The following is a 20581-nucleotide window of genomic DNA, read 5'->3' as shown; positions in this document are numbered from 1 at the left end:
TTAGGGTTAATTAAACCAAAGTTAGATCCATTTTATAGACTAATTAAAAGCTGATCAGTATTATAATTTATACGTAATAATACACAGATGGGTCCATAAACTCCTTTCCTCCTTCATCCCCTACCCAAAAAAGCACAATTTTACAGCAAACAAAACAATATCGTACGACTGGAGTGAGTGATTGAGTGAGTGGGCAGCTCACCGGTTAATTTAATTACCTTCTTCCTTCCTTAAACAAACCCTTTTTCTCATGTACGTTATAATCATTCACACCATTACCTCTCTCTCTCTCGATTTTCTTGGATTCCTACTTTTTCAATTTTTCCGGAAAATATTTTACTGTCGACTTCCCGACAAACCATTCTTAATTAATTTTCCTCTCTCTCTCTCTCTACTTTCCTAGAAAATTTCAGTTCTTTCACTCACTCCAATCCTCCAAGAACCCATCTTCCTTTCATCCTTGCATCCCCAGAAAAATCCCACTTCTGGGTTTTCTTGACCACCCACTTAATTCCCCCACCGAGCTATCAGAGCTCCAATGGCGGCCGAGAACGCGCTGAAATCGAGGGAGGTGTCAGCCATGATCAAACAGGGCTTCATCTCCGATCAAACCATCTCCTTCTCGCCGTCAAGATCCCTCTCCAAGTTATATTCCCCCACCTCCTCGGCCTTCAAACCCCTCTCCTCCCCTCCTTCCCAACCGCCGCCACCGCCACCGCAACTCGCCAGGACAACTCAGTCCCTGACTCGGGTGACCCAGTCCCAAACCCTCCACGAGATGATGTCCGACGATCAGCACGGGAACTCCAAGCTCCTCCCGGACCGGAAGGTCCACGAGAAAGTCCACAGGCTCCTCCAAAACGCGCCATTTCGGAACCCCAATTCGGGAGGGCTGGTGTCCGGCGACATCAGGCTGATGGTGGTGGCCAAGGACGGGTTCAGGGTCTCGATGGACGTGCACAAGAGCGTCCTGGAGGCGAAAAGCCGGTTCTTCGCCGAAAAACTCCGAAAAGACCGGGGGGTTTTGCACTGCGTGGAGATTTCGGACTGCGATGATGTGGAGGTGTATGTGGAGGCTGTGGTTCTCATGTATTATGATGATTTGACGAGGAGGTTGATGGGTGACGAGGTCTCTAGGGTTTTGGGTTTGCTGAAGGTATGTGCTTTTCGCTTTTAGCTTTTGTTGACCGTAGCTTTTAGCCTTGTCTCTGTTTTGTTTCTTTGTCTTATATACTCTGTTTGGTTGGTGAGAAAATTTTGGATTAGGACATATGGGTTTTGGGAATCTGTACACTTTTGGATAGGCAGTACACGTTCATGTTGTATTGTTGAAGTTGCTAAAGTAGACGCAAACAAAAATTATCGTAATTAGGAAATTTATGTATTGTACGATATTGCGTATTTAATTTGATATATTACTGAAAAGATAACGTCAGAGAGATTAAAATTTTAAACCAAAATTGCAAACTAAATGATGTATCACCAATAGGAAATAAGTTTAATCAATACTTAAGTAATAATTCAATCATCAACAACCAAATCATTTGATTTGCAAATTTGGTTAAAAAACGTGGTCTCCCTCTCCCTAGCATTATCCTTATTGAAAAAGGTCGAGATAATTATAGTAATATTCTTTCAACTATATTTCAATTCAAGCTTTGGTCCCTAACTTAAAATTTGTGAGTTTTTGTATCTAAATTTGTTATAGTGTGAAGTGAGTATCCTTTTGTTAACTTCGTTAGAGCTTCCATCGATTGTTTTTCCTTCAAAACTCTTTATTTTGGATGGAATGGATAGCTAAAATGATCATTATTTCATATTATAACTTATTAATTTATTAAGGTATTTCTTATTTTCTTAAATATTGTATTTTGTATTTATTTATCGTTTTACGAACTAACAATTCTACGTAATTGTTTAACCAAGTAAGTATTTCGCTAAATTAATGGACTTTCTTGGTCCTAAGGCTATTAATCTATAGAAGTTTAACTGTATTGACAGAATAAAAAATATATCATAAGAATTTAAAACCTAGAAGTCCCATTTTTCATCCGCAATTTCTTGTGCAAAGCTGCATTTTTGTTTTCCTAATTCATCAAAACTTAAAACAATGACCCGAATCTGTATTATATATATATATATATATATATATATATATATATATATATATATATATATGAAAATACAAAAGAATTGTTGTAAATCGATTCAAAATTGAAAAAAGACTCGAATATTGGTTGACAAGGATCACGTCTGCGCTAATTTTGTTCATTGAGTTAGCGATGGTGAATATTTGTAAAATTAATGTTTTGTTGTAGGTATTTGCTGCTATCATGTTTGATGAAGGGATTACCGCATGCCTGGAGTATTTGGAAGCTGTTCCATGGTCTGAGGAAGAAGAGGAGAAAGTTGTATCGCAACTTGGTGAGCTCCAGCTTCATGAAGACTTAACTGGTGAAGTTCTTCTGAGAGTGTCATCTGAACCGTCCACTTCTGCAAGAGCCAATGACATCTTCATGAGACTGCTGACCGGAGTTCTTCAAGCGAAGGATGATAGAGCTCGTCGGGAAATGAAGACTCTCATTTCTCGGTTGCTCAGAGAAGATGCAGCCAGTGACGGCAACAGGATTGATGTTTCTAAGGAAACCCTTTACCATCTTTGCCATAGATGTCTGAGCTCTCTTGTCCTGTGCTTATCTGAAGCGACATCCGCGGATGACGGCAGGCGGGATCGCGGGGTTTTGATGGCGGAGATAGCGAGAGAGGCCGATAACATGCAGTGGATTGTTGGTATTCTGGTGGACAAGAAAATGGGCGATGAGTTTGTGAAGTTATGGGCGGATCAGAAGGAGCTTGCTGTCCTGCATTCCAACATTCCAATCATGTACAGGCACGAAATCAGTAGAATCACTGCTCAGCTGTGCGTTGCAATTGGGAGCAGGCATTTGCTTGCGCCCAAAGAAACGAGGTTCTTGCTGCTATCGACATGGCTAGAAGCTCTGTATGAAGACTTCGGATGGATGAGGAGGGCTTCTTCGAGGTCTATTGATAAGCAACTGGTTGAAGTGGGGATAAGCCAGACAATTCTCACGCTGCCATTGCAGCAGCAGCAGACTATTTTGCTTAGTTGGTTCGATCGGTTTCTAAACAAGGGAGACGACTGCCCCAACATTCAGAAGGCGTTCGAGGTTTGGTGGAGAAGAGCATTTATCAAACACGTATCGGAGCAGGAAAATACCCAGTTACAAATAACTGTTTGTGACCACGCAAGCTGAATAAAATCGACACAGAAATGTAGTAAATATATTTTGTTTCCTGTACCAGCTTTTGATGAAAACTTTAGGTTTCGAAGATCATCAATGCTGTGAAAATCTTACATAAAAATTATACATGTACTCCTTATGCAATTTTATCTGAGAAAGCTACTTGTCTTTGTACCCGTCTATCGCAGGCAAAGTTAAAGCCGCAAATGAATCAGACGAGTTTACACAAATTGAAATCCGACTGCTACATGTTGCAAAGAGTACAAGCTTCCCAGTTAAGATGAGTTCCATTAGTCGAGCATGTGCATGATCTGGTAACCGGGCCGAATATTGGATTGCTGCGAAGACCACCCCGATGTTCCAGACAATCCTCAGGTAACCGAGGTGAAAGGCGAGCCATCTAGACATGATGGTAGAGCAACCAAAATGATATAAGCGTCGAGGCTGTGTGACACAGTTCTGGAGAAGTGAGACACTTTACAAATCGTTTTTCTTCAAATCAGGTAAGAATCGGTTGTGGCCCATAATCCAGCTGCACATCTGAACGTGGTAGTCCCAAATCTGTGGGTTGCTCCAGACAAGAAGAAACACTGCTCATGGAAAAACATTCAGTTAAAGCTTCCGGGAGGTTCACAAAACAAAACCCGAAACAACAGAAAGTTAACCAACAAAAAATATTAGATATGGCTCATGTTAGATACAGAAGTATATCAAAGCATGCAAACCACTATTACGATTAGTAATGCAGTTCTTTAAATTGTCCTTCAACCAGCGGTGCACATTTGTCCCAAAAAAAAAAAAAAAAAAAAAACTAGCGGTACACAGAAACTGATGCTGCCGAATGCACGACTCAAGGAAAGAAGGGGAAACAATGATTCATTAACTAAAACAGGATGGAGTTAATCCATTTAATTATAACGACTAGACAGATTGATAGGTTGCCGACTTTAAATTTGATTTGGTGAACCCAGGAGATCGGGCAAGTTTTGTTGAGAAGATTTTCAGTTGATAGTCAAACATATTTAGTGTGGTATTCCTGCTCTAAGAACATAATATAATCAGACTTCCTTATCACTGTCGCATCAAAATTACTGAACGTTCGGAGAGCATACATGCGCAATAGAGTGAACAATCTACGCAACATAAGGACTCAAACTATGAACGCATGTATAAATACAAAATTCTTACCTTTGCCTAACTTTGAACATTCCAGTGCCTATCTGCATTGGGATACCCATGATGATGCTTTCACTTACGCCTTCAATCTTGTCAACTCTCCCGTTTACACTAGCATTGAATAGGATATCGTCTGTCCGCTCAAATGAAGCAAGCATCAAAACACTCTTGTCCATTTTTGAAACGCCAAATCTTGTGATTCCAAGAACTTCACCCTGTCATGTAGAATAATTTATACATGAATATGCATCCTCACTCTAACTGCATGTCTAATACATCAGTGTACACCAATTTTGCTTTTTAGATTTCCAGTAAAAGATTTGGTATCAAAGGAATTTACCCTGTATGTCATAACATCCGCTAGAAAAATCATATGGCGATCGTCTATGTTCATCCCGTGCGATTTCATTACTTTCTTTATCTCCTCAATGATACAGACTCTAGCAGCTTCAATTCCAAGTGTCCGCTGCACTTCCATAACATCATTACTTGTCGTTTTACAACCATCAATTCCTTCAGTGCCCATTACCGCTAGAAGACCGGTGCTATAAAGTAACACAACCGGCAATAAGATTAACAAAACAGCTGACATTTAGAATCATTTTCTAGGAGCAAAATAACAACTACCACTTGGAAATTAGAAACATAACACGATACGATGAAAACTACAGAAACCACACACACACGCACATAACGAAATTCAATTAATGCCCATAATTATATTGCATAACCAATAACTCACTCATTTTTCTTTCTGTCACAGAGGGAATGAAACGACCCTGTTCTTTCCCCTCTGGTTTCCCACCCACCACATCATTTCTGGGTTGGGTTATGTCTTTTCTATTTTGTTGTCTACGTTCAGGATAATGATATCTTTTCTTCATAAGGCATCTTCACCAATGAAAACTAAAGATTTTGATGATGGAAGCACATAACACGTATCTGCCTATGCCAAGTTTGGCTCCTAAGGTTCATTGGTTATTGAATATTTCATCTTAGTCCTTTTCCAGGACAGAAAAGACGTGGAAGACGCTACTGGGTGAAGCTTTTTTTTCCCGTAAATGTTGATCAAAACTAAAAGGTGAAATTACTGACGCCAAGGTTAAAGTATTCAAGGTACTGTTCCATCTTTCTGGAAGTGACTTTGTAATAAATAAATTAGTTTACTATGAGCAGCAACTGAAAATTCACATGGCATCACAAATGAATCATCCAATTTGGATACACATTACATCATAAATAAAGAACCCAGAAAGACTCCTAACTAAATGTGCACTAAATCATATGCCGATTGCCAAGTGAGGACCAGTACGAGAGATATCAATCACCATTTTGCATGAGAAATATAATCAAACATCAGGCCAAACTCATGCAAATATAATAGTTTGAAGAGATCTAACATGTAAACCGTTCAAACCTTACGTCACGCGAAATTATATTTTATAACAAACTCACCCTTCTGCAAACAACTTGTACTTCTTTTCGTCTCCTTTAACTTCAACATCATTTTTCTCTTTTTTCACCTTTTCTTCATTAATAACGACACGCTGAACTGTGCCTACACCCTGTTATTGAAAGAATTTAATGAATCACATCAGCTTGATGTGTTTTAAACTTGGTAAATCGAAACAGGAAAATAAGCATTCAGAAAAAAATTAGAAGTCTCACCCGTACAATAACTTTTGGGAGCATACTCTTTAGATAGTCGAGGTGAAAACAGAGCCTACTCCTATCAGCCTCCTGAGGAAGAATTTCTAACTTTCTGATATCCAAAACCCTAACATGCTGCATATGAGATATGACCACGAGTCATTATTAAGAACATATAAAAGTTAGCTAACTAACATGTCAAATTCTCACCTCGCTCTTCAGTTTGATTCTCGGTGTTCGTAAAATTGATTCTTTTACAACATTAGCATCTATAGACAAGTGTGCATCTTGAATCATGACCATATCAAGTGTGATGACTATAGATGCCGCTCTTGAAGTCATTACAGTTTTTATACTCTTAGCAACCTTCATAACAACAGCCAAACGTGTAAGTGAAATCTAACAATGGAGACGAAGAATAGACAACCCTATCCAAGTCACCAGGAAGAAAAGTTTCGGGTTGTTAAAGAATATTAGATCCATGCACGTCCAACAATAAGTAAGATAAACTACTAATAGAACATCAACCTTTACCTTAAAACATTCTGAAACAAATCAAACACTAGTTTGACTTTCTAAAAAAACCCGTTCTTGAGCAATCCAACCAACTAAGCCCAAAAACTTATTGACTACCGATCCAAAGTTGTTGAGAAAGGTAACAGGAAAAAAAACAGAAACCTTAATTTGCATTGCCAACTAATCACGTTCAGTTGAAAACTATATATACAACAGTATAAAATATAAACTTCATTGAGTGATCAACGTGGGCTATTGTCAAATTTACAATATTAGTAACAAATTAGTTAAAATACATACCTGCCCTAGATTTGTTTTCTCAATTCGGCCTGCTACCAGCCGTGCGAATTTCGCATTAGTATCCCACTCAAGTACTGCAGTGATGATGGGTGTACTGATCTTTTTTGCTCCGTTTATTATTTCCTTGATACGAGGGACCCCAAGGGTAACGTCTAACAAAGAGTTAAGGATCAAATTTAAAACCAACCAGTAAATAGCCAAAAGTCCATGCAGCTTTTATACATATCTAACTTTACTCATTCTAATGAATCAAGGATACTCATGCTTGCAACTCCGGCAAAGTGAAAAGTTTTTAAGGTCATCTGCGTCCCAGGTTCGCCAATACTTTGAGCTCCAATTACTCCAATTGCTGTCCCAGCTTCGACCTTTTTGGAATGATAACGAGAAATGCAAGTATCGAGGAAGACCTACAATTTAAATGTAAAGGAAATTCAATAGAGGCACAATCATATGTTCTAACCAACAATCTCCAAAAATGTAAAGGGCTAACTCTAGTTCTTAGAAGAAACATTAGATAACCAGACAATTTCAAAGGATACACAAGGAACATAACACCAAACATTACAAACAGGAAATGGCTCAGCCCAAAATTACGTAATCAATCTCATAATAAAAAAATCGTGAATGAATGTCCAACTTGCACACTGATATAAGATACATCAAACATCCTAACGCCTTATACCAATACATTTTTGGCAAGTACACTCGCAGACACTTGCATTTTAAGTTGCTCACATTATTCATATGTCTAAGACTCTAAAAAGTAAAAACAAAATAGGGAATGCAAAAGGTGACGACTTGCACTAAAACATAGGAAAATAAGTACCTTCAGCTGTTGAGAAGTAACACCAGATATATTTTGGACAATCTTATCCAGAGTAGCAGACTTTTCCTTCAATGCAGGATTTTGATCCAACACAAAAGTCTCATGTGTTTCTCTAAATGTTTTTACAAATTTATCCAGGAATTTCTCCAAAGAAGTTTTGAAACCAGCTGCGCAACCTCCATCAGGAGTCATATCGTGTTTTGAAAGCCTGCTACTCACTATTTCAGACACTTCTTCAGGAGACAAGGTATCACTTCCTCCAGCAGGACATGTGGCCTGTAAATGGACCTCATCAACTCAACAATGAAAAGTCCATGATTACTTCTGAGTTCTGAACCAAATGAAAATCAAGGTTTCATACCTTGGCTTTCAAAAACAATCGGTTGAAGTCCAAAGGAGCTCCACTTTCTTTTCCTTCCATCATTGCAGGATCCATACCGTCATCCCCATAACAAAATTGAACTATAGATCCACTTGAATTCCTTACCGTGTTATCGTACTGGACAGATAGGTCCTCCAAAATTTTTGACAATCTACGAGACATGTATCCAGTATCAGCTGTTTTCACCTGCAAAGGTAAACAAAAATTAAAGACAAAGTATTTCAAGACCCAAGGACCTCTGTGTTTGGCTGCTAGAACTGAACCCCACAAATACATTCAAATGTTATAATAGATTAACAATCTGTCCAGGTTTGACAATGAGGTTACTGCTAATTTTATTGAATCTTCTAATGCATAAAGATGGAGCTAGATTCAACTGAATTCTTATATTTGTGTATAATGTGTAAAGAGAGGGAGTAGACTATCAACCAAATGTTTTAAATTTTCGTGTGCATCAGCTTTTTTGCTATTTCTGTTAAAAGAAATATAGGTGTATTAGGTAATTCAAAGGTGGTGTTTTACATTTCATGCTGAGAAGCCTAAAGTACGGGACAGAGTCAGTTTGGGCTGGAGTAATTACGAGACAAAGTCAGTTTGGGGTCTCGAAACCTTGTCTGTAGTAATAAAACTTATGTTCCTTTTCTTTTTACTTCATTATTTTTTGAGTTAAATTACCGTTAGGAAACTTGAATAGCAAGTTATATCATACAGAGCAACAAATACAAACAACAACCAAATAAGGGGCTTGTCCAGTAACATTTTCATGAAATATCAGCTATTCTATGTACATGCTGATCAAGTATTAACTCGTACTATTCACCGTCTATAATTTTCTTGATCCCCCAATATATTTTAGCTATATTAATGATTAGCAAGCAATCTGTAAGTTTGACAAGTGACGCACAGGCCCAAATCAAGTGGGTCTAGAACCAAAAAAAAAAAAAAAAAAAAAAAAAACACATTAATAATGTGACTTGGAAGATTGATGAAGTTATGACTAGTTAACATACGGCTGTATCCACAAGCCCCTCTCGCCCGCCCATTGTATGGAAAAAGAACTCAGTAGCTGTCAAGCCACTGTAAAAGGAACTAGCAACAAAGCCTTTTGCCTGCATCAATAATAACAGAATGTTCATTTAACACATAAATTCAGACAAAAAGGTTGATAAAAACATTATATAATTCATCAAACTATAAACACAAAGTGAAAACCTCCAATGCATACTAGGTTTCACAATGGACTTACAAAAACTTGCATTAAAGTTCAAATAATAAACATTCAGCTGATTTCACAAGAGACATAACTCCTCGTTAGAATTAAAAATTAAAAAAACAGTACAATGTAAGTGAACACTAGTATACTTCTAAAAGAACAACAGCAACACCTCGGTCCTATGAGAAAACATCAAGACAAAAACAGAATTAACTACAAAACAGAAAATATAAAAATAAAATAAGAGAGAGAGAGAGAGAGAGAGAGAGAGAGAGAGAGAGAGAGAGAGAAGAAAGCTCCTTAAATTCCGAAGCTATAAATTAAAAAAGAAACTTTGTCCCATAAACACTCACCTCCTCACCCGCCACATTCTCAAATATCCTCCTATTTCTTCCGAACAACTTAATCGTTTTTCGGGGAGAAAAACAAAAACCAATGTTCTTGCAATGCATGAATTTTTCTAAACATAACCAATTATAGAGTTTGTCAAGGGGTTAGCATGCCTCCTTTCTTTTGAAGTATTCTATTATCTTTCTAATCTCTCCCTATTCTCTTCAATTTCAATCATTGTCGAAGCCACAAAGAGCAACCTGCCTTCAATCCATAATGTAGACAATCTTATAGCCGTATATGCCAGACAATTTTTTTTAGAGACTATATGCATGTCAAATTAGCATATGATATGAGTCACATCACTTCTCACACACACATACAAAATTGACTAAAATCAGCACAGAACTTACAGCAGGCATCTTTGCAAATCTAGGGAAGTGAGGAAGGCTTCGATCTATGAATCCATTAGGTGCACGACGACCCCCAACTGATTGCTGGCCAACACAGGCAACCATCTGGCTGATATTGATAGGAGATCCTTTAGAACCACACTGGGACATGATCAAGGGACTATTTCTCCAATGGAGCTTTTGCATGCACAACTATGGAAACATGGCAAAAGACAATTTCAAAACCATCGTCTTTGAAATATTCTTGCATGACAATAGAAAATAGAAATAATTGCTAAACAAACTGTGCTACTCCAACACACATGGCACTAAGTTTTCAAATGAAAGTAATTTTAAACAGACATACTCTAAGAAGTTAAAACTGTAGAATTTTGTCCTTTAAAACTAAGAATTGAGATTGAGACTTAAAAAATACACTAAAAGGAAACCCAAAAGGGAAGTTCAATGCATAAACAAAGAAAACAGTAATTAAAAAACTCACCTTTCCAGTTTGATCTCTAATATTGTTTAGTAAACTAGTTATCCCAGTCTCAAGTGATTGTGCGGCATCAAAACCAGGTACAAGTGGTAGCTGTCCTTCATTATACAACTTTATCTGGCCACCACATTTGTCATAACCTTCTTTAATTAATTTTTCCTTCTCATCATACAAGCTGTCACTTGGTTGTACATCACTAATCCCAATTGAGAATCCATGATTACCAATCCATCGGGCACTGCCACCCATGCAAATATGACAAAATTAAACACATAATATTGTTGTATGTACCATTTAAATGCACAAAGAACAGTGACATCAAAATATGGATGCATCATTTGATGAGTCATCCAACTAGAAGATTAGATGATGAATATGATTGAAAAAGATAATTTCTAATTTACAAACGCAAGGTTAGACATTCCTAAAGGGCAGCAAAATAATATACAGCATCAATATCATGGAGTGTCAAAACTCGGTGATGGATAATCATCAAAGCTACAACAGGAAGACGATAATAGTAAGAAAAATCAATATAGTGATATCCAACCATCAAAACCACAAAAAAAATTTGCAAATAGAAACCTTCTAAGTTTTAAATCTCAACACAATATTTAGACCATTAAAAATGTACCACCTCTAACATGATTTTTATTTTCTGATCACCCATCTCAAATATGTCGGACTAGGATTTTTTTGGGTCAGCACACATGGTATATTATGTTAAAAAATTCAACTTTTTGAGTAACTTTTAGTCATACCTTTTTAGGTAACATTTTTGATAAATGTATGCAATAAAATAAACAATAGGTTAGAAATCTGACAGAAGACAATAAAACTAATTTGAACTGTCAAGATGGGTTTAAAAGAACTAGCATTCAAGAAATAATTGTGCTGCATATATACCTTAACTTTGCCAGGCGATTCATGCAAGAAGCAGCAGCATGAGCTTTATAGTCTCTCAATAGAACAGAGTAAAGTCCATCCTTATTGCCGTTCCCTGGAATAATATAAATGCAAAACTGTAAGCCTCAATGGTTCAATATCACTCACTCAGATATCCAAATGCAATATATGATAAAATGAAAATAAAAGTCCAAAAGACTTTCAAGTTTCAAATCAAGAAAATTAACTAGATCAGAAAAAGTCGTACCCAATTCTCAACTAAATTTTTTTGGTAGCGTTACAAGGTTCTAAGGGAAGCCATGACTATCTTAGCTTTGTATAAAGATTCTGAGAGTTTATTATCAGTTATGCTAACCTTTACCTCATCAACTTCTTTTGAGAACAATAGGATTACTTAAAATGGAGCGAAGCTAAGTGTTTCCTTTGTTTCCCTCCAAGGAATATTGGAGTCTATGTAACACCAAAAATTTCTTCCATGTAACTTCACTTTGTAGTTAATGCATTTGATTGAATGAATCATCCAAGCCAAACTAATTGAAAAATGGGTTGAGAGACCCAGGACACGGCATACAAGTATGTATGGCTTTGATTTCTAGATGTGAGATTTCTCAACCCATCCCCTCACATATGAGGTGACTTGAGCCAAACATGTAGACAACATATATTGTGTGACATGGAAGCTCAGGTGGTCACTGGGCCTAACAAGCAAAATGAGTAGTTTAGCCCTTGAATCCTTGTAATCAAAAATAAAAGAATGCTCCCCTTTCCCTCTCTCTGGTCACATATTCACAATTCAATAAGCCCGAGCCTCAGGAGTTCTGATGAATTTTTACCCCCCTACAAATACATATTTCTTGGTTATTAATGCATACGAGGGGGCTGCTTACCTAGAAGGTTTTGTTTACTGTATTGCTTATTGTATGGTTTTCAGGTAGCTGTTAGGTCAGGTTGTCAGAGAAAATCTTATCCTCTATAACTTCATTTGTTTGTAATCATCTATTGTTACAAATTTGTTTCTCGTAAAAAATGCAAAATTATTTTTTATCCTTCCTCTTCTATCAAATGAAATGTAGTGGAAGCAGTCTATCTAGGTATTTTAAACAATGCAGGACATAGACAAACATATACTATCAAAAGACAGAGAATTAATCAAGAAAACTGACCCAAAGTACCCTTCCCAAGTTGCCCAGCTATGAGCTCACTGTTACGAAAATAAACAAATCCATCGTTTGGGCACATTGCTTCAATTTCTCTTCCATCTCCAGTCTTGGTGTAGGATTTCTCCGTAACTGTAAGATTCAAATAGACTCTAACATTTGAATTTGGTCGCACTAGAACACTAAATAATTGTTTTCCTGTCCATAGCTCTATTGGCTGCAAAACAACAGTTAAGAAGAGAAAAGATAAATACTAGAAACGATATAGACATATAACTGAAATTCTCAAGTGTAAGGGTACAATTGTGTAACAAATTTACAACAGAAATAAATAATGGCTTCAGTAACTCACCTTAATTACAGAAGGCGTTGGCAAGTCAATAGTATCCACTCCATCCCCCATATATGAACACATGAGAGAAAAAGATGCACGGTCATAAAATGTGTCCTTCCTTGTAATAAGGAAAGAGGACGTTAGAAAATCTTGGGTGGAAGCAACCAAAACCTCTCCATTTTTTGGAGTACATAGATTGTTTTGCACCTGAAAAACACACTGAAATGTTACACCAAAAACAAATGCAGCGAACAATCAACAAAAGTATAAGCCAAAAGAGACGACGCATGACTTTCCACACCAAGAAAATGGGGAATAGAAACAAAAATAGAATGCATTCACAGTCTATAATGCATCACTGATGTATGACCTCCCAGGACCAAGAAGACAACCACCAAAATTAGGGTTTTACCTAGCTTGACAGGGCAACAACAAAGACAGTAATAGAAATAACCCACTACAACTCATTACCATAGCAGAAAACGAACAAGCTCATTTGGTCAAATTTTTTTTTTTAGAGGGACCAATCTAATTACTGACAAACAATAAAATTACAAGGGAAGTGGACAAGAAGATCAATCCAAAGAAAGCAAAGCACAATGGATTTACAGATGTTAGCAATGCTAGAAAAGACCCAATCAAAGCACAACACCTAGAAAACAGCAGCTTGCCCAACTGGGAGATCAGAATAATAACACCAAGACACTGCAATGCTCAAAATATACCAATGATTGTGAATAATGTAGTGAAAAACTGTATTTTTATGTAGTTTTATGCATAGCCATTAGCCATAGGCATATATCTCAATGAAGTGTGATCCAATCTTATTTACCCCCATCAATGTAAGAGCTTCTGTCCGGGCCTCTTCTGTTTGCGGGACATGCATATTCATTTCATCGCCATCAAAATCAGCATTGTATGGGTTGCAAACAGATTCATTAAACCTCAATGTTCTCCAAGGCATGATCTTAGCCTGCAAGTACAAAATGATAACACGTGACTAAATATCAACAAAATCATGAAACAATGCCACATACAAAAATAATTATAAACATTTAATCACCCTATGACACATGAGAGACATCCGATGCAAGCTTGGTTGTCTGTTGAAAAGAACAATGTCCCCGTCTTCTAGGTGGCGTTCAACTATGTCACCATATTTTAGTGAATCAGCAATGCTCTTTCTGTTAACCTTTAAAACCCTTCAGCACAAAACAATAAATTCAACATCAGCAACAAAGCAAGCATTTCCATATAAGAAAAGAACCCAAAGCAAGCAACATTAGCACAAGACTATTATGTACCATTCAGTCCCATCGGAATTTCTAAGCACTCTGGCACCAGGGTACTTATCAGGTCCATTACTGACACACTGCCTCAACTTCTCAATATTATGATGAGAAACACGTTCTGGATAAGTTAATATTGTAGCCATTTTGATAGGGATTCCAACCTAGATTCAATAAAGATTTAGAGGAAACAAACATAACAGGCAAATAAAATTAGCACAATTGTGTCAGAGGTTTTAGCAGAATATGCAAATAAAATTAGCACAATTATGTCAGAGATTTTAGAAGAATATCTAACCTCGGTAATTTTCAGATTAGGGTCTGGTGATATAACAGTTCGGCCAGTATATTCTACACGCTTCCCAGATAAATTCCCACGAAAGCGCCCTCCTTTCCCTTTCAGGCGCTGCACAAAACCAGCCAATGGCTTGGAAGTTTGCATGGAAAAGGGAACACCACGAACATCACTGTTTACGTACTGTGCAACCTCAACTTGAAGTATCTCCCAACTAGCCTGAACACCAGTTCTCAACATTAAGCATTACAAATCATACTATAGAACCATAAGCAACATTTATTATCCTATTAAACTTCACCAGCAAACAAGATATTCAAATATGTTTTAAACAGCATTTGCGCAAAAAGCGGCCGCATAATTAGCTCACGATTTCTAAACAGTAAATCAGCAATCAACTAATGAATAAACAGATGCGATTCTTTTTCTTTTTATACAAAACAGAACAATTGGGTCAATAAAGGTTAACAGTACAACCAAAGGCGGAGCACCAGTCCACAAAAAGATACCATCCTCAGCCAACGAAAATACGACAATAAACTGAATTACAACTGTACAAGAACAAGCATCCCTCAGCCAAGAAACCCCAGAACCAGCAGCCAAATAACCTACATTCTTGACCAAAAAAATACATAACCTACATTCGAACATAGAAAACAGCTTCCTGAAAAGCTCTTGGTACGACATGCCTCCCAATCCAGAAGAAATGGACAAAACAGAATGTCTTTAAATTTTTTGAACAAAGAAGGCCCTGTTAAAACTAAAGTCTAATTCATTCCCAAATTGAGCTCAGATCCTCCTCATTTCCTTCAAGATTCCATTGTTCCGGTCCAACCATATACACCACAACAAAGCCAAAGCAGCACATCTACGAAGAGACACCCGCATCACCATGAACACCTTTTGAAAACCACTCTGAATCCCTATTGGCTGCAATTATATCTTTCTGAGTGACTTATGCATGTTCCCATCACCAAAATTGACACAACGTATTATTTGGACAAATTTGACATGGTTAGGAACTATAAAGGTGTGTTTGCTAGGTTTTAAACTATTGAGACAAGAGTAGAACGTAGTTTGGCCAAACCAACAGAAAAAGAAGGCACATAATCATGAATGTGACTCAAATCTCAGGAAACCTAAAATATTTGTGTGCACATAGCATTATATACGAATTTCTATACTAGTGCCTGGGTAGGTCTATATCAAGCATGCAGAATTACATGTACAAATGTGAAGTAAACAACAAGACACTGGTGATACACTTTGGAGGACATATATCCTCCATGATTCATACCAAACATTTGGCTGCAGAACTTGCTTCCATTAAATCCTGTCGGAGACTAGAATTTGACTGAATAATTCTCTTCAACCTCTCTGTAATGTCATTTTCATTGCTGTAATAGGAAAAGTAGAACCCTAATAAGTATTATTTACAGCAGTACTACCATAAAAGCACTGAAAAAAGATGTTTATGGCATCTAATTACAAACATGAAAAGAAAAGGGAGCAAAAGCTTCATATTCAGTAAATAAAATATTGAGATGACCTCTGTGATCCATCCACAATAACAGAAGGACGAATAGGTATCGGTGGCACCGCAATGTTTGTCATTATGAGGTTCTCTGGTCTATCTGAAAGATAAAGCAACTCACAATCCTGCAATAACAGTAGAAAATACAAATATGCTTCAAGAGGAACAGAATGCAAGAGAATATATAACCATGCACCATTTTCATTGTTTTTTTAACTTTTTTATAAGTAGTACCTCATCAACCATCCTTTTGAACAGTGAAAAAACTCTAGCAGGGTTTAGATTATGAGTAGCCGGATTAAAGGACGCTTTGGACTCTTTCGTGTGAGATATTGCTGATCTAAAGTCATCCATAACACCAACAAATTTTGAACGATCATGGATAATGCCCAGCACACCCACAGCCTTCTTCACTGAACCTGTAAAGCATAACATATCAAGCCATTACTTTTGAAAGATGATAGAAGATCCAGCCAGAAAAACAAAAACAATAAAGTATCAAGAGGGAATATATGAGCCAAACCATTTATAAATCCACATTTGGAGCACTTCACTGGTCTATTATTGGTTGTCAAGCTATTACACTTCTTCACTATCACTTTCATCAACTCACTTTTCTTCATGGGCTCCATTTTGGGACGTCTCATTTTCTTCAAAAATTCGATGCGCATTCCCTCCTCCAAAAGTATGCCAGAACATAACTGCATATCATGCAATCCCAACTTGAAATTCCAGTAAAAACAGGGTTTACTTGGCTAATAAGATTGCATTGTAAAGAGTTCACTGTCAAAGCAGTTATTATTTTGAGTCATTAGTGCAAGAGTATGAGTCTCTTTTACACAATGGTGAGGTTATTAATTCTAGCAAAACTGAAATTTCCCTTATTTCCCCCATTAGTTCATGAATTTTGCAAGAGAAAACAATAAAAGCCTTAATCTAGTACAAAAAAGAAAACATTCTCTAAACCATATGAAGGGAACTATGAATCACTAAAAGAAATTAAGAAACATAAGTCTCAATGATTCAGTTTCAGAAAACATCAAGATTAATATACATGAAGTTCCAGAGTTTGTGACTGTTATGGTTTGACTGATCCAAAGTGGAATTCAAATCCAAAAATCTAATTGTATCTTTATAAAGGCATCAAACTATAAAAGAATGGTGGAGGTAGTACTGATAAAAGTTTTCCCCATTGTAGTTAATCCTTCCAAGGGCACCCCTCCCCCCCCCCCCCCCCTCCCTCCTTTTTTCTTCTTTTTTGTCTTTCTCCCAGTTTAATGTTTTATCACAACTTGTACATTTATTTGAGTCATTTTGTCTTATTTTATTTAGAAATTTACATAAAGTGTGTGTGTGTGTGTGTGTATTTTTTTTAATTGATCATATTAGCGAATATCTTTATTTAATAATTTTTTTTAGGAAAACTAATGAAAAGGGCTTGAAAACTTGAGTTTTAACGATAAGGACAAAATAAAGGGTAAAGTGAATAGTATCAGGTTTGACATTTTAGTGTAAAAATTTGGTTTTTTGTTAAAGTGAACAGTACCGTGGGCTTTTCGTTAAAACTCCCCTTTTTTCTGTGAATTATACAAAATAAATTCTTGTGGATGGGATGGGGAACTTGACCCGCATTGTGGAATCTGTTCGCCCAATAGGGATCCCCATACCAACCCAGAATGGGGAGAGGATTGGATCCAACACTTCTGCAAGGATGGATATAAAGTGCGCAAACCCTCCCCTCCCCTCTTGCCAGTCCTAGGTGGTAGCAAGATACATTCAAGGTTTAAGTTCTTGTCCGACCTAAATAAAAGCCAAGCTCATGCATTTAGCCCAACACATTGTTTAGATGTAAATTTAACCACATTTCATGCATGCTAAATTCTCAAAAGTATTTGAGAATCACTGAATTTCCCTTGACAGTGGCCAAGGTGTAAAATGGAGAGCCTAAATTCAATTTTATACTCCTGGTGGCCTAAACCTAAGTCTCGTAAAATCAAATATCCCAAAATCTCAACCAATCTCAAACTAAAAAGAAGAAATATATAAATAGTTGTTAAATTTAACTTTTTAATAGAAAAACAAAACATATAAAGGAACATAATTCAAATTCATTAGAAAGTAATTACAAATGGAGTTAATCTATTCTCTGTACCTTACAAATGCACTTCAATATGTCCACAATAGTACTTAAATACCCAACATTGAAAACAGGAAGGGCAAGCACCAAGTATCCAAAGTGCCCCGGGCAGTCCTTCGTTGTCCCACCACAGGTCGCACATGCACCACTACTCCTATTTGCAGGACCCTGAAGCAATACCAGAACATCCAAAGGAAAGAATAATCTACAGTTAGAATACTACTTGGTCATTCTTTGTTCTTTATTTGAATCGTTTCTAATTGCACTCTTCCATGTGAAATGTACTCACGTGAAATGAATTCAAACAAAACTAGAACTTTCAGAAAATGTTATTCTGTCTGTGAGTCAATTATATTGAGTGTATTGGTTAACTTGTTCCCTTAATCCTGTTTAATACTTCTTATGGTCAGTCCTAATGCCTGCACAAATCCATCGATTAGTCTAACGTTTCAACAATTTCCATATAATTCAACCGAAATTGCTTCAACAAGAATCGAAAGTAACAATTAAAGGGTGGGAGAGTACCAAGCGGGGGTCCAATAAGCCGCCTTCAATAGGCTTCCGATTGGAATCATAATATTGACCTTTAAAGATTTGAACTTCAGCCATTTTCATGATCTCCTTGTCGGACATCGCGCTGAATTTCCATTTTTCTCTACAGGCATTGAATTATACAAACCGAAAGCGTCTCACTTTACAAAATTGAACAAATCAAAATTTAATTTTTGAAGAAAAATGAAAAGGGCTTACATTCTAAGGTGTCCTTGGTCTTCGATGAAAGGCTGTTTGGTAAAGATTATGGTCTTGGCTTGCCCTCTATTCATCCTCTACATTGATCATACCCAAAAGAGACGAAAACTAATTAATTAAAGATGAATTAATTAACCACAAAATTAGATTGAAATACTCGAATGCCGGGTTAATTTGATCATAACTATTGAAATTAAAAAGAAAAAAAAATTGTATATTTGTATTTCCATATTAGACTGCTGCAAATTTAAAGATATGATAAATAGCAGTACCGAATGGTGGCGGCGGCGCCGACGGTGGAGACTTCAATAGAGGTGGCGAGAAGCAACTGCTGCAGTTAGAGAGAGTGAGAGAGAGAACGCTCAGAAAGGTTTTGGGTTGGGTTTTAGGCTAGCGGCACATGCTTCAGCGACCGGTTCGAACCGCTTAAACCGGCTGAAATGTTAAAACTGAATTTTTGAAGGTTTTTTAGCACCCCACGTTGCAATTATTATTAAATGACCTATATATTCTACATGAAATGACTGTTTAGGCCTTATAAGATTTTATCCATGAAAATAAAAATTACACATAAAAATTTCAAATGCTCTTCCACCGTATATTTTACTTTAAAACAAAACTCTAACTACTAAAAGTACAAACATGTTGATGAGAAAATGTAATTTTTGACGGATGAAACATAAAATTAACGTTTTGGGAGGCTTCACATTTTTCGTATTTGAGTGATTTCAACGCCATCGTTATCAATATAAGCATATACTCGCTTTTGCTTTCCAAACGGTTGGAGAAGAGGCTAGTCTCGACCCCATTTCTAAAAACCAATCCCTAGAGAAAGATAGGATAGTGTTAACAGTGCAAAAGGAAGTATCATCGCCTTCGGATTTGAAATCAACAGACGAATATGGTATACACAAGGTTGATGTGGAGTAAATGTAGACAGCAGAGTGTAGGGTATGTAGAATATATGGGGTCCTCGAACCGTAAGCGGTTTCTTTTCATTCATTCATTCATTAATTCAAGCTAGTTGTAGCTTGCTTCCAAGTTCAAGTGCTAGCGATAGAATAGGCCGAAACAGATTCGTATGCCACCATGATTTAGTTTAGTATCAGATTCTAACCTAGCATTCATCCTCGTTGCGCATGTTGAGCTAGTAACTCGAGCTAGGATGACAGTATGAGCAGTAGCGAAGTCAGGTGTGACATCCCGTCCCAGGAAGTGGTCCCGCCCGGACCGGAATGTGACATCAGGAATTGTCTTGGGGTGTAGAGTACCAAAGGGGCGAAATCATCACCCTTAAATGGCGATTTCCAACGTGATAGAGCGGCAACCCCTCCTTGTCCCCATGTAGCTTCAGCCAAGAGTGTGAGGGTACTATGGAAAATAATGTAGGGTGTATTAAAAATTTAATTGAAAAATTAGATGTGCGTGTATTTAACAATATATGAAGTGTGAATAAAACAACCTTTTTAGAATCAACAACACTAATAGGTTAAATTGTTCTCTATCATAAAATGGACATCAATAAAGATCGAATGCGAACCAAAAACATTTTCTCATTACTCCGTCACTACAGTAAAACGTTATTAAAAATATTTAGAAATGGAAAGGGAACTTTTCCGAACCCCATCCTCC

The 20581-nt window shown here is 37.0% G+C and overlaps 2 protein-coding genes across 3 annotated transcripts; one reads left to right on the top strand and one right to left on the bottom strand.

Annotated features, from left to right (window-relative positions):
- The first annotated feature begins 390 nt into the window (after nt 1–390).
- LOC137716144 (BTB/POZ domain-containing protein At5g60050-like) lies at nt 391–3275 on the top strand. The gene is made up of 2 exons (XM_068455546.1): nt 391–1156; nt 2319–3275. Exons 1-2 carry the CDS (start codon nt 539–541, stop codon nt 3273–3275), a joined length of 1575 nt encoding a protein of 524 aa, XP_068311647.1. The 5' UTR covers nt 391–538.
- On the bottom strand, nt 3273–19374 carry LOC137716143 (DNA-directed RNA polymerase III subunit 1). 2 transcript variants are annotated; one of them, XM_068455544.1, is made up of 28 exons: nt 19222–19373; nt 18950–19026; nt 18725–18854; nt 18215–18367; nt 16586–16763; nt 16297–16481; nt 16078–16187; nt 15826–15925; nt 14532–14747; nt 14249–14397; nt 14008–14146; nt 13777–13917; nt 12963–13151; nt 12617–12827; nt 11454–11547; nt 10551–10785; nt 10070–10261; nt 9124–9222; nt 8093–8299; nt 7732–8007; nt 7165–7312; nt 6906–7057; nt 6300–6455; nt 6108–6224; nt 5895–6004; nt 4780–4984; nt 4452–4654; nt 3273–3853 (listed from the first exon to the last, which is right to left on the bottom strand). In XM_068455544.1, exons 2-28 carry the CDS (start codon nt 19021–19023, stop codon nt 3763–3765), a joined length of 4260 nt encoding a protein of 1419 aa, XP_068311645.1. In that variant the 5' UTR covers nt 19024–19026; nt 19222–19373; the 3' UTR covers nt 3273–3762. The 2 variants fall into 2 exon arrangements, with proteins under 2 accessions (XP_068311645.1, XP_068311646.1); XM_068455545.1 differs by lacking the exon at nt 3273–3853 and having other exon boundaries at nt 4448–4654; nt 19222–19374.
- Between the last annotated feature and the right edge of the window lie 1207 nt (nt 19375–20581).

Source organism: Pyrus communis, chromosome 14, assembly GCF_963583255.1.
Source record: "Pyrus communis chromosome 14, drPyrComm1.1, whole genome shotgun sequence".
In the NCBI taxonomy this organism is placed as follows: Eukaryota; Viridiplantae; Streptophyta; class Magnoliopsida; order Rosales; family Rosaceae; genus Pyrus; species Pyrus communis.
Note: the sequence above shows the minus strand (reverse complement) of the source record. Positions and strands in the feature narration are given on the sequence as shown.